Source organism: Ranitomeya imitator, chromosome 3 (genome assembly GCF_032444005.1).
Source record: "Ranitomeya imitator isolate aRanImi1 chromosome 3, aRanImi1.pri, whole genome shotgun sequence".
Classification (NCBI taxonomy): domain Eukaryota; kingdom Metazoa; phylum Chordata; class Amphibia; order Anura; family Dendrobatidae; genus Ranitomeya; species Ranitomeya imitator.
In genome coordinates, this window is record NC_091284.1 from 18,060,674 (window position 1) to 18,076,276 (window position 15,603).

Consider the following 15,603-nt stretch of genomic DNA (forward strand, 5'->3'; position numbering starts at 1 on the left):
CAATTTTGAACTGCATTTAGCCCACTTTATTATTTGGGCCTATATCTGTGTTTCCTCCTCATCCTGCCCATTGCCCAGCCAGTGATAGATGAGTCTGCTGGTACATTAACCCAGAATGCTACATTCCCCGTGCACGCTACACAGCCAGAATGTGACCCTGCTGAAAGTCAGGTTCCCCTTCCCGCATACCATACCACCTTACACGGGGACAAAGAGGAAGGTGCAGATGAAAGTGCAGGTTCCTTCATCAGGTGGGGGGGGATACTCATTGGCGACGTCACTGGCACAGGGCCCCTCATAGTACGCAAAGGTGTCGCTGCTGGTGGGAGGCGCCCCCGCCGTGCAAACACACCGCCATACTTTGAGGGGCCCTGTGCCAGTGCCAATGCCAACGAGTGGGCCCCCCCTGCTTGCTCAGGATCACAGCACTTGCAAAGTTGAAATACTTACCTCGCCCTGCTCCACTGCCGTGACGTGGTCCACGTTTCCTGGGCCCACTAAATACTTGAAGCAGCCCTACTCCCCACAACTTTAGCCAAATGACCCCCAATTTCCAATGCCTAACTATTATTGGAAGGTAAATTAAGATTGACAAGCTTCAGTAACAAGAATGGATGTTTTTGCCATTAAAATGGGCACTGTAGGTGTTTTCCTGGCCCCCACTCACTGCCGACTATGCTTCCCCATTGACTTGCATTGGGTTTCGTGTTTCGGTCGATCCCCGACTTTTCGCGATAATCGGCCGATTTCACTCGACTCGACTTTTGAGATAGTCGGGTTTCGCAAAACCCGACTCGACCCAAAAAAAGGAAAAGTCGCTCAACCCTAGTCACCACTGATCTCTGGTGATGGATAGGAGGCATTCTCAGTGATGTCACCGCTGATCTCTGGTGATGGATAGGAGGCATTCTCAGTGATGTCACCTCTGATCTCTGGTGATGGATAGGAGGCATTCTCAGTGATGTCACCGCTGATCTCTAGTGATGGATAGGAGGCATTCTCAGTGATGTCACCTCTGATCTCTGGTGATGGATAGGAGGCATTCTCAGTGATGTCACCTCTGATCTCTGGTGATAGATAGGAGGCATTCTCAGTGATGTCACCGCTGATCTCTGGTGATGGATAGGAGGCATTCTCAGTGATGTCACCTCTGATCTCTGGTGATGGATAGGAGGCATTCTCAGTGATGTCACCGCTGATCTCTGGTGATGGATAGGAGGCATTCTCAGTGATGTCACCGCTGATCTCTGGTGATGGATAGGAGGCATTCTCAGTGATGTCACCTCTGATCTCTGGTGATGGATAGGAGGCATTCTCAGTGATGTCACCTCTGATCTCTGGTGATAGATAGGAGGCATTCTCAGTGATGTCACCGCTGATCTCTGGTGATGGATAGGAGGCATTCTCAGTGATGTCACCGCTGATCTCTGGTGACGGATAGGAGGCATTCTCAGTGATGTCACCTCTGATCTCTGGTGATGGATAGGAGGCATTCTCAGTGATGTCACCTCTGATCTCTGGTGATAGATAGGAGGCATTCTCAGTGATGTCACCGCTGATCTCTGGTGATGGATAGGAGGCATTCTCAGTGATGTCACCTCTGATCTCTGGTGATGGATAGGAGGCATTCTCAGTGATGTCACCGCTGATCTCTGGTGATGGATAGGAGGCATTCTCAGTGATGTCACCGCTGATCTCTGGTGATGGATAGGAGGCATTCTCAGTGATGTCACCGCAGATCTCTGCTGATGGATAGGAGGCATTCTCAGTGATGTCACCTCTGATCTCTGGTGATGGATAGGAGGCATTCTCAGTGATGTCACCGCTGATCTCTGGTGATGGATAGGAGACATTCTCAGTGACGTCACCGCTGATCTCTGGTGATGGATAGGAGACATTCTCAGTGATGTCACCGCTGATCTCTGGTGATGGATAGGAGACATTCTCAGTGACGTCACCTCTGATCTCTGGTGATGGATAGGAGACATTCTCAGTGATGTCACCTCTGATCTCTGGTGATGGATAGGAGGCATTCTCAGTGATGTCACCGCAGATCTCTGGTGATGGATAGGAGACATTCTCAGTGACGTCACCGCTGATCTCTGGTTATGGATAGGTGGCATTCTCAGTGACGTCACCGCTGATCTCTGGTTATGGATAGGTGGCATTCTCAGCAATTTCTCATTTTTACAACACAATTTTTTTTAGGGACAACAACATCACATTTGAAGTCACTTTGAGCGGTCTATATGATAGATAATACCCAAGTGGGACACCATTCGAAAAACTGCACCCTTCAAGGTGCTCAGAATCACATTCAAGAAGTTTATTAACCCTTCAGGTGTTTCACAGGAACGTTTAAAGGGAACCTGTCACCTGAATTTGGCAGGACCGGTTTTTGGTCATATGGGCCGAGTTTTCGGGTTTTTGATTCACCTTTTCCTTACCCGCTGGCTGCATGCTGGCCGCAATATTTGATTAAAGTTCATTCTCTGTCCTCTGTAGTACACGCCTGCGCAAGGCAATCAGCCCCCAATTCTTACTGAAACCCTAACCTAAACACACCCCTAACCCTAATCCCAACTCTACCCATAACCATAACCACACCCCTAACCCGAACATGCCCCTAAACCTAACCCCAACCACACCCCTAACTCCAACACACCCCTAACCCTAATCCCAACTGTAAATGTAATCCAAACCCTAACCCTAGCCCAATGGGAAAATAGAAATAAATACATTTATTTTATTTTATTATTTTTCCTTAACTAAGGTGGTGATGAAGGGGGGTTTGATTTACTTTTATAGTGGTTCCTTTAGCAGATTTTTATGATTGGCAGCCGTCACACACTAATAGATGCTTTTTATTGCAAAAAATAGTTTTTGCATTACCACATTTTGAGAGCTATAATTTTTCCATATTTGGGTCCACAGAGTCATGTGAGGTCGTGTTTTTGCGGGACGAGTTGATGTTTTTATTGGTACCCTTTTCGGGCACGTGACATTTTTTGTTCGCTTTTTATTCCGATTTGTGTTAGGCAGAATGAACAAAAACCAGCAATTCATGAATTTCATTTGGGGGGGGGGGGGGGGGTGTTAATACCGTTCCACGTTTGGTAAAATTGATAAAGAAGTTTTATTCTTCCGGTCAGTACGATTACAGCAATACCTGATTTATATCATTTTTTTAGGTTTTGGCACTATTTTATAGAAAAAATGTTTATTTTTGCATCTCTTTATACTGAGGGCTATAACTTTTTTATTTTTTCGCTGATGATGCTGTATGGCAGCTCGATTTTTGCAGGATAAGATGACGTTTTCAGCAGTACCATGTTTATTTATATCCGTCTTTTTGATCGCGTGTTATTCCATTTTTTGTTCGGCGGCATGATAATAAAGCGTTGTTTTTTACCTCGTTTTTTTTTTTTCAGTGTTCACTGAAGGGGTTAACTAGTGGGACAGTTTTATAGGTTGGGTCGTTACAGATGCAGCGATACTAAATATGTGTTCTTTTATTGTTGTTTTTTTATTTACATTAAGAAATGTATCTATTGGAACAATATATATATTTTTTTTTTCTTTATTTAGGAATTTTTTTTACATTTTTTTACGCATGTTAATATTTTTTTAAACTTTTTTTACTTTGTCCCAGGTTGGGACATCACTATATAGTGTCAGATCGCTAATCTGACACTTTGCAAAGCACTGTCAGATCAGTGATCTGACAGGCACTGCAGGAGGCTTTCTGGCGCGTGCTCTCAGCAGGCGCTTGCAAGCTACCTCCCTGCAGGACCCGGAATGTTCCCCGCTGCCATCTTGGATCTGGGGCCTGCATGGAAAAGGATGGAGGGACGGAGGAGACGCACGGAACAATGCAATCACATTACGTTGTCCCGAGGGTCTCAGGGAAGCACGCAGGGAGCCCCCTCCCTGCGCAATGCTTCCCTATGTCGCCGGAACGCTGTGATCATGTTTGATCGCAGTGTTCCAGGGGTTAATGTGGTGGGAGCCATCCGTGACCGCTCCTGGCACATAGTGCCAGATATCAGCTGCAATAATCAGCGCTCCCCTCCCCCCCCCCTGTGAGCACAGCAGATCGCCTATGACGTACTATCCTGTCCCTGGGAATTAAGTCCCAGGTCACCTCGACGGGATAGTACGTCAGATGGCAGAAAGGGATTAAAGAACTGAAAATGCTCATTTGTTCCTTTTTATTTCCCTTATTGCTTGAAACCTGTGGCCTGCTTAATAATGTGGAACATCATTTTTAATTAGTTTTCCTTTAATTAGAATCACCTGGAAAACTAATTACCACATGTGTTTAAGATTGATTTCAGTGATCCATTGAGCCCTGAGACACAATACCATCCATAAGTTTATTTGAAAAACAAAACAAATAAATCTTTATGACACTTAAATCAAATTTGCATAATAATTTGGAACACAGTGTAGTGATGAATAGGAGGCATTCTCAGTAATGCCACTGCTGATCGCTGGTGATGGATAGGAGGCATTCTCAGTGATGTCACCGCTGATCGCTGGTGATGGATAGGAGGCATTCTCAGTGATGTCACCGCTGATCTCTGGTGATGGATAGGAGGCATTCTCAGTGATGTCACCGCTGATCTCTGGTGATGGATAGGAGGCATTCTCAGTGATGCCACTGCTGATCGCTGGTGATGGATAGGAGGCATTCTCAGTGATGTCAGCGCTGATCGCTGGTGATGGATAGGAGGCATTCTCAGTAATGCCACTGCTGATCGCTGGTGATGGATAGGAGGCATTCTCAGTGATGTCAGCGCTGATCTCTGGTGATGGATAGGAGGCATTCTCAGTGATGTCACCTCTGATCTCTGGTGATGGATAGGAGACATTCTCAGTGATGTCACCTCTGATCTCTGGTGATGGATAGGAGGCATTCTCAGTGATGTCACCTCTGATCTCTAGTGATGGATAGGAGGCATTCTCAGTGATGTCACCTCTGATCTCTGGTGATGGATAGGAGGCATTCTCAGTGATGTCACCTCTGATCTCTGGTGATGGATAGGAGACATTCTCAGTGATGTCACCGCTGATCTCTGGTGATGGATAGGAGACATTCTCAGTGATGTCACCGCTGATCTCTGGTGATGGATAGGAGGCATTCTCAGTAATGCCACTGCTGATTGCTGGTGATGGATAGGAGACATTCTCAGTGATGTCACCTCTGATCTCTGGTGATGGATAGGAGACATTCTCAGTGATGTCACCTCTGATCTCTGGTGATGGATAGGAGGCATTCTCAGTGATGTCACCGCTGATCTCTGGTGATGGATAGGAGGCATTCTCAGTGATGTCACCGCTGATCTCTAGTGATGGATAGGAGGCATTCTCAGTGATGTCACCGCTGATCTCTGGTGATGGATAGGAGGCATTCTCAGTAATGCCACTGCTGATCGCTGGTGATGGATAGGAGGCATTCTCAGTGATGTCACCTCTGATCTCTGGTGATGGATAGGAGACATTCTCAGTGATGTCACCGCTGATCTCTGGTGATGGATAGGAGGCATTCTCAGTAATGTCACCTCTGATCTCTGGTGATGGATAGGAGGCATTCTCAGTGATGTCACCGCTGATCTCTGGTGATGGATAGGAGACATTCTCAGTGATGTCACCGCTGATCTCTGGTGATGGATAGGAGGCATTCTCAGTAATGCCACTGCTGATCGCTGGTGATGGATAGGAGGCATTCTCAGTGATGTCACCTCTGATCTCTGGTGATGGATAGGAGACATTCTCAGTGATGTCACCGCTGATCTCTGGTGATGGATAGGAGGCATTCTCAGTAATGTCACCTCTGATCTCTGGTGATGGATAGGAGACATTCTCAGTGATGTCAGCGCTGATCTCTGGTGATGGATAGGAGGCATTCTCAGTGATGTCAGCGCTGATCACTGGTGATGGATAGGAGACATTCTCAGTGATGTCACCGCTGATCGCTGGTGATGGATAGGAGGCACTCTCAGTGATGTCACCTCTGATCTCTAGTGATGGATAGGAGGCATTCTCAGTGATGTCACCTCTGATCTTTGGTGATGGATAGGAGGCATTCTCAGTGATGTCACCTCTGATCTCTAGTGATGGATAGGAGGCATTCTCAGTGATGTCACCGCTGATCTCTGGTGATGGATAGGAGGCATTCTCAGTGATGTCACCTCTGATCTCTGGTGATGGATAGGAGGCATTCTCAGTGATGTCACCTCTGATCTCTGGTGATGGATAGGAGACATTCTCAGTAATGCCACTGCTGATCGCTGGTGATGGATAGGAGGCATTCTCAGTGATGTCAGCGCTGATCTCTGGTGATGGATAGGAGGCATGCTCAGTGATGTCAGCGCTGATCTCTGGTAATGAATAGGAGGTATTCTCAGTAATGCCACTGCTGATCTCTGGTCACCTGTGATGTCTACTGACGGATAGGTGGCATTCTCAGTGATCATAGAATCCTACAATGGTAGAGTTTGAAGGGACCTCTTGGGACATCTGGTCCAACCCCTGCTCAATGCAGGATTCACTAAACCATCTCAGACAGATGTCTATCCAACCTCTGTTTGAAGACTTCCATTGAAGGAGAACTCACCACCTCTTGTGGCAGCCTTTTTCACTCTTTGATCACCCTCACTGTCAAAAAGTTTAATCTGTATCTTCTCCCTTTTATTTTCATTCCATTACTTCTCGTGTTTCTATGTGCAAATGAGAATAATGATGATCCCTCTACACTGTGACATCCCTTCAGATATTTGTAGACAGCGATTAAGTCTCCTCTTAGCCTTCTTTTTGCAAGCTAAACATTCACAGATCCTTTAATCGTTTCTCACGGGACATACTTTGTACTCTGCTCACCATCCTGGTAGCTCTTCTCTGAACTTGCTCCAGTTTTTCAATATCTTTTTAATGTGGTGCCCAGAGCTAGACACAGTCTTCCAGATGATGCCTGACCAAGTAGAGGGGGATAATTACTTCATGTGATCTAGACTCTGTGCTTCCCTTATTACATCCTAAAATGGTGTTTTTGCAGCTGCACCACACTGTTGACTTATGTACAGTCTGTGATCTATTAGTATACTTAAGTCTTTTTCCACACGTGCTGTTGCTTAGTTCTATTCCTCCCATTAGGTAGATGTAATTTTTGTTTTTCATGTCTAGATGTAGAATGTTGCATTTCTTCCTGTTAAATACCATTCTATTAGTTGATGTCCATTATTCAAGCTTATCTAGATCCTTCTGAATCCATTCTTGGTCTTCTCTAGTGTTAGCTATCCCTCCTAGCTTTCCATCGTCTGAAAATTTGATTAGTTTACCTTCAGTTCCCTTATCTAGATCATTTTTAAAAATGTTGAACAACACTGGGGTCAGGACAGAGCCATGTGGTACCGCACTGGAAACACTCTTCCAATTGGATGTGCAACCATTTATCATCAGTCTTTTAGTACGATCACTGAGCCAGTTATGAATCCTCCTAATCGTAGCCTTGTCAATCCCATACTTGATCATTTTTTTGGTAAGGATAGTTTGAGATACTTTATCAACTGCTTTGCTGAAGTCGAGATATACAAGATCTACCACATTTCCGTGATCTACCCAGTCAGTGATTCCATCACAAAAGGAAATTAGATTAGTCTGGCATGGCTTGTTTGCTACAAACCCATGCTGGCTCTGGTTAATTACTGTAATAAAATAAATATCAAAATGTATATTATATACTAAATGCAAAAGAATAAAAAAATAAAGTAAAAAAAACTTCAGCAGAGAGGTCAACAAGTTTATAACCTTGCGTTTAATTGTTTAACTGTTCTTTTATTAATGGTGGGCTTTCTGTGTCTTAGTTGGGGGGGGGTTTGACCTATGTTGAGGGATGTAATTCTTTGGCCAAAATGAGGTTTGAGCTTGGAATGATTGTGTTTAATTTGAAGCAAATTATTAGTTCTGGCTTTGTTGTATATTTTGGGGATTCTACAAAAATTGCAGAAAAGTAGTAATTGTTCAGCATCATTGCTCTTGTGGTCTCCGATGGTCCTGCAGTGGTTACATCTCATTTATAATACCAAATGCTTCAGCGGCCATATACGCTAATGCTTAGGTTGGAGTTTGACTGAAGCGCTCGTGTGAATCCTGCATCATTCAGACAGCATCATCTCAGGAGTGGTGGAGTCCACCACAGTAGATGCACTACACATTCCTTTCCTGAAATTTTTGTAAAATCCTACAAAGTAAAACTTTACATGGCACGCTGTGCTTCCACGGCATTTGCATTTGTGACCACTTACAAATGTTTCCCATTTTATTTTCCAGGTGATGTAGAAGGAACCCAACCTAGTGAAAGTGCCCAACAAGAAGAGGCAGCCAGTGAAGAGCCCAAGGCGGACCAAGAAAATGCCTGAACACATTGAAGTCCCTCCTGTTGCTCTCCTCTTGGACTCCATCGTTCTTCCCTTTCGGCTCCTCCTTGACCTTTTCGATCCTCTTCCTCACGTGGGTTCCTCCACCTCACTCTCCCTTCTTCTTTCTCTATGTGGCAGAACATGTAAAAAAAATGAAATAAAATAAAAAAAAAGCAGGAAAGTTTCAGTCAAACAGTGTGGCTTAAACATTTTAAGTGTTTCTTGGTGTTGTTATGGCAAGTTTTCCAGTATGGTCCAATCCGATTCATTTTTGGACATTTCTTTCGCACTGTATCCGAGTTTAATTCCAGCTCCTTCGCTCTTCTCTCTTTCTCTCTGTTACACTGTGTGCAATGTTCCGTTAATCTATGGGTTACAAAATCAATCTGGTGAGTTGAAAAACAAAAAATACCGTCTCCGAGTTTGTCTTTTTTTTTAAATATATAAATTTATTATTATTTTTTTAATTCTTGCTCCTCTTCAATGTGATGGAACGAACTTCTCAAAAAATAATTCGCCCTCCCTACGGTTTGTTTTCCGAAATAAAGTGATGTGCCAATTAGCGTATATTCCCGGCGGTCACCCGTGTGTTTTTCTTGTCCTGCTCACTGTACTTGACTTTGACTCCTCGGGAAATTTACAATGTCTGCCTATGTTTTCTATCGTACTCCAGATGTTAGTCCTATGTGTTGTGGATGAGGGTCACAGTCACTCGCAGGTGCATTGAGAATGTATGGTCTGATTTTTGGAAAACACAGAGGAAATAAATAGTTTGATCTCCAGTTCTAGGCTGTGTCCTATGCAATGTGTTCCGACGTGTTTCATCTCTAACCGATGCCAAGGTTTTACTACAGATGAGTGAATTGATTCAGGTAATCAAGAGTTCTATAACCAAGTCACCATTGGGTGAAGACTCAAGGGATCGTTTGGTGCAATGACTGCCATTTTAAATAATCATTGTACCAATGAACGAGGAAATAGAATAGTGGATGACCGACTTACTCATACCACAAACTACAGCACCCATGATTAAGTATTCTGAGAATTACTGATACTGTTACACCTGGAGCAGGTTCTGAGGGGTGGGAAATGTGATAACTTGTGGATTTCCGACCACTGGAATTCCCACTGACCTCAGAAGGTGTTGTTGGATTCAAGTGGCAGTACATATGCCCCAACGTCTCTCCATTCATCCTCTAAGGGGCTGCCGGATAAAGCTGAACTCAGCAGCCCAATGCAAATGAATGTAGTGCAGGTTGGCCATGCACGCTGCCACCTATGCTAATAGGGGTAAAAGTTTCCCATTTGCCAATCAATGGGGGTTCCAGCAGACACCCATCAATCCATTAGTTATCCAACCAACAACCCCTTTAAGGCTTCTATCTTTGGTCTTCATTGGAACCCTTAGTCATGCACCACCCTCTAAAGTCTAACAATAGACATAGCTTAATGTCCCGTTCACTTTTATTCAAAAACTTTTCACAAAATCTAAAAGTCATTAAAAATAACCAATTTTGGAAGACAAAAATACCCAAGAGAAATAAGCATTAGATAAGGAAAGAGAGATGGTGAAAAGGGTTGAACAGGGGAAGGAGTGGTGGGAAATGGATGGAACAGACGTCCGATAGTGAGAAATTAGGGAAACGAATTAACTTTGTCGGAAATTGCAGCCACACGAATCTTCTTGCCACCAATACTCAATGCAAGTGTCTTCAAAATAGTTTCACACTTTGTTTTAGACCAGAAATAAATGATTATGTCTAGTGGTCTCTACCGAATTGTTACATTCAGTCTCAAATTAACCAACTACGGTATATGAGTTCTCATCGGTTACCCAACTGGGAAACTCATGTATTTGATCTAACCAGGTGTATGGATGCCATAGAGGATGAGGTCAATGCATGGACCAAGGGGAAAAATCAACATAAAAAGTAATCCTCACTGCGTAACCAGTAATCACATGGTTATCAATATATGTACTGTAACAAGCATCAGTGGCCATTATTTATTTTGTCCAGTTGGAAAAACCCCTTTTAAAACAAGGCTATAGAGATGAGTGAATCCCCCCCGAAATTTATTTAAGGTACATTCTTTCTTTTCGGCTAGCAAATTAAATGCTCTCCAAATAAATTGGTCTGAATCGAACGATTATACTCGACTGTCCCAGGTGCCCATCCTCCTCCTGCAGCCGCCTGCCCGCCCTCCTCCCGTTTCCTCCGGTCTTCCATTCATCCTGTGCTAACCAGGCCTCGTGGAGGTGACACATCATTGACGTCAATGCGTTGCATCCCACCTGACTACGTGAAGTCGGATCATCCAAAAAAGGGAGGGAGCGGATGGAGGACAGAAAAGGGGGCTTCAGGGTCATAGCACGTAAAGGGCAAGCACAGCACAAATGAGAATAATATATATATTTTTTTTTTTTTAGCTCCTTCCCGGACAGATGCCATTTTGCTGGATTCTAATTAAATGGAAAAAATCCTATATTTTTGGGAAATTAATAATTTGAATAGTTTACAGGTTGCTCGTCTCTACTTGATTGCAAGGTTTGGTAGAAGATTAGACTTTGACCTACAGGGTAGATACCTCCAATAGAAGTGTCAGTAGAAAAAAAAGATTATTTTGGATCATTTCTAATTAGACTTCATACTCAATTGGTCTCGTTAATAAAAGCCAATCCCTCCCTAAAGACACCACACAAGATACCAAGGACAGGTCTGCCCTATCTGTATTGACAGCGGTGAAGAATTTTACTACCAAGAATACTTGTTATTACTACTCAGAAGAAAAGTAATAATGACCAGTAGTGGTGGGCACCATGGTTCCTTCGGCACAAGAACTAAACTCTCAAATGTCTTCTGCTTATAGACAGTAAAGGTCTCGGTGTTTCTGTCTTGTAAGCCCTCAGACATTCCCAATGCCATGACTTACACGGCACTTACCAAGCGGTTTGTATTAGGACAGATGTACCACCGATACCCTTTTAGCCACATCTTCACCCAGTCTGGTGAAGTCCACGTGATATTGCATATGAAGACTGGATGTGAATGCTTGTCCATGGAAAAGCCAAGAACCAAGACAAGTAGCCAAGTACGACTTGCCAATCTATTCTCCAGACACTACCGAGACCATAGAAGGTCCACATCTTGGTGGCCCCTTCATATGAGTGGGGGCAAGATGGAGAAGATTATATTGAAGCTGATAAAGAAGAATAATCTGGGAGAATTTATCATTGCATGGATTATTTGCGGCCCCAACAATGATTGTCAACGACTAACACAGGACTAAAATTCAGCACCTGTTATGTATCTTATCGGTTATTTTGCTGTCCAGCAGACTGCGATGTCCAGACCAGCCATGGGTCTCCAGATGTCACGGTCCACACTCAAGCCATGAATTTGGAAGTGTAAAAAAGTGGCCCAGGGCATAAAGTTAATAAAACAGCAGTTCCCATTACCGTGGTTATTCTGATCTTCATAAACAGGTGATGTTCACTGATCTCATTATTCTTTTGTCAACCAGCATATCGGTGAACATACGCTCCACAACATTGAAGTTACAACCCAAAGATGGTAAAGACATGGATTAATGGAAAGCACAGGATGGAGACAAGTTACTGATCTGCAAAAATAAAAAGGGAAACTAAATGTTCAAAACCTCTGGATTTCTTCAGTCGAGTCTGAGCCTCGCCCAGAAATCCCGGTACTTCCAGCCTCGGCGGGTCATTTTTGGTCATCTGAGGAAGGTTCTGCCGCTGAATGCACTTGAGAAAATCATCAAGATCCACTGCTGGCAGCTCCATTGTAATCAACGACTAATGAAGTCCCCGATGTGTCAAGTGGGAGACAAGTGTATAGGCCATGTAGGCTGCTCACAGTAGCACAAGGTGTTGTCGAGTTGAAAAAGGGTTCCTGGGACACTTTCACCTTCCCTATGGAAGGCCTGACACTCGGGGTACAGGATAATGACACTGACACTCGGGGTACAGGATAATGACACTGACACTCGGGGTACAGGAGAGTGATGCTGACACTCGGGGTACAGGACGATGACGCTGACGTTCTGGATACAGGATAATGTCTCTGACACTCGGGGTACACAATAGTGACGCTGACACTCGTGGTACAGGATGATGACGCTGACACTTGGGGTACAGGATAATGACAATGACACTTGGGGTACAGGATAATGACACTGACACTCGGGGTACAGGATAATGACACTGATACTTGGGGTACAGGATAATGACACTGACACTCAGGGTACAGGATAATGACACTGACACTGGGGGTACAAGATAATGACACTGACACTAGGGGTACAGGATAATGACACTGATACTCGGGGTACAGGATAATGACACTGACACTCGGGGTACAGGATAATGACTCTGACACTCGGGGTGCAGGATAATGACACTGACACTCGGGGTACAGGATAATGACACTGATACTCGGGGTACAGGATAATGACACTGACACTCGGGGTGCAGGATAATGACCCTGACACTCGGGGTGCAGGATAATGACACTGACACTCGGGGTACAGGATAATGACACTGATACTCGGGGTACAGGATACTGACACTGACACTCGGGGTATAGGATAATGACACTGACACTGGGGTACAGGATAATGACACTGACACTGGGGGTACAGGATAATGACACTGACACGGGGTACAGGATAATGACACTGACACTCGGGGTACAGGATAATGACACTGACACTCGGGGTACATGATGATGACACTGACACTGGGGGTACAGGATATTGACACTGACACTGGGGGTACAGGATAATGACACTGACACTCGGGGTACAGGATAATGACACTGACACTGGGGGTACAGGATATTGACACTGACACTGGGGGTACGGGATAATTACACTGACACTCGGGGTACAGGATAATGACACTGACACTCGGGGTACAGGATAATAAAACTGACACTGGGGTACAGGATAATGACACTGGCACTCGGGGTACAGGATAATGACACTGACACTCGGGGTATAGGATAATGACACTGACACTCGGGGTATAGGATAATGACACTGACACTCGGGGTACAGGATAATGACACTGACACTGGGGGTACAGAATAATGACACTGACACTGGGGGTACAGGATAATGACACTGACACTGGGGGTACAGAATAATGACACTGACACTGGGGGTACAGGATAATGACACTGACACTCGGGGTACAGGATAATAACACTGACACTCGGGGGTACAGGATAATGACACTGACACTCGGGGTACAGGATAATGACACTGACACTGGGGGTACAGGATAATGACACTGACACTGGGGGTACAGGATAATGACACTGACACTCGGGGGTACAGGATAATGACACTGACACTCGGGGTACAGGATAATGACACTGACACTCGGGGGTACAGGATAATGACGCTGACACTGGGGGTACAGGATAATGACACTGACACTGGGAGTACAGGATAATGACACTGACACTCGGGGTACAGGATAATGACACTGACACTCGGGGTACAGGATAATGACACTGACACTGGGGTACAGGATAATGACACTGACACTGGGGTACAGGATAATGACACTGACACTCGGGGTATAGGATAATGACACTGACACTCGAGGTACAGGATAATGACACTGACACTCGGGGTACAGGATAATGACGCTGACACTCGGGGTACAGGATAATGACACTGACACTCGGGGTACAGGATAATGACACTGACACTCGGGGAACAGGATAATGACACTGACACTCGGGGTACAGGATGATGACACTGACACTGGGGGTACAGGATAATAACACTGACACTCGGGGTATAGGATAATGACACTGACACTCAGGGTACAGGATAATGACACTGACACTGGGGGTACAGGATGATGACACTGACACTGGGGTACAGGATAATGACACTGACACTCGGGGTACAGGATAATGACACTGACACTCGGGGGTACAGGATAATGACACTGACACTCGGGGGTACAGGATAATGACACTGACACTCGGGGTACAGGATAATGACACTGACACTGGGGTACAGGATAATGACACTGACACTGGGGTACAGGATAATGACACTGACACTGGGGTACAGGATAATGACACTGACACTGGGGTACAGGATAATGACACTGACACTCGGGGTACAGGATAAAGACACTGACACTGGGGTACAGGATAATGACACTGACACTGGGGGTACAGGATAATGACACTGACACTGGGGTACAGGATAATGACACTGACACTCGGGGTACAAGATAATGACACTGACACTGGGGGTACAGGATAATGACACTGACACTGGGGTACAGGATAATGACACTGACACTCGGGGTACAGGATAATGACACTGACACTGGGGGTACAGGATAATGACACTGACACTGGGGTACAGGATAATGACACTGACACTCGGGGTACAAGATAATGACACTGACACTGGGGGTACAGGATAATGACACTGACACTGGGGTACAGGATAATGACACTGACACTCGGGGTACAAGATAATGACACTGACACTGGGGGTACAGGATAATGACACTGACAGTGGGGGTACAGGATAATGACGCTGACACTCGGGGTACAGGATAATGACACTGACACTCGGGGTACAGGATAATGACACTGACACTCGGGGTACAGGATAATGACACTGACACTGGGGGTACAGGATAATGACACTGGGGGTACAGGATAATGAGACTGACACTGGGGGTACAGGATAATGAGACTGACACTCGGGGTACAGGATAATGACACTGACACTGGGGGTACAGGATAATGACACTGACAGTGGGGGTACAGGATAATGACACTGACACTGGGGGTACAGGATAATGACACTGACACTCGGGGTACAGGATAATGACACTGACACTCGGGGTACAGGATAATGACACTGACACTGGGGGTACAGGATAATGACACTGACACTGGGGTACAGGATAATAACACTGACACTGGGCGTACAGGATAATGACACTGACACTGGGGTACAGGATAATGACACTGACACTCGGGGTACAGGATAATGACACTGACACTCGGGGTACAGGATAATGACACTGACACTCGGGGTACAGGATAATGACACTGACACTCGGGGTACAGGATAATGACACTGACTCTGGGGGTACAGGATAATGACATTGACTCTGGGG

General features: G+C 45.1%; 1 protein-coding gene across 1 annotated transcript in view; it reads left to right on the forward strand.

Annotated features, from left to right (window-relative positions):
• The window catches only part of GAP43 (growth associated protein 43), a 145,444-nt gene extending 136,239 nt beyond the window's left edge, over window positions 1-9,205 (forward strand). Inside the window, exon 3 of the mRNA XM_069760566.1 lies at window positions 8,332-9,205. Coding sequence (XP_069616667.1) covers window positions 8,332-8,420 — 89 coding nt within the window. The 3' untranslated portion in view covers window positions 8,421-9,205. The remainder of the gene's footprint in view (window positions 1-8,331) is intronic.
• The last annotated feature ends 6,398 nt before the right edge of the window (window positions 9,206-15,603 follow it).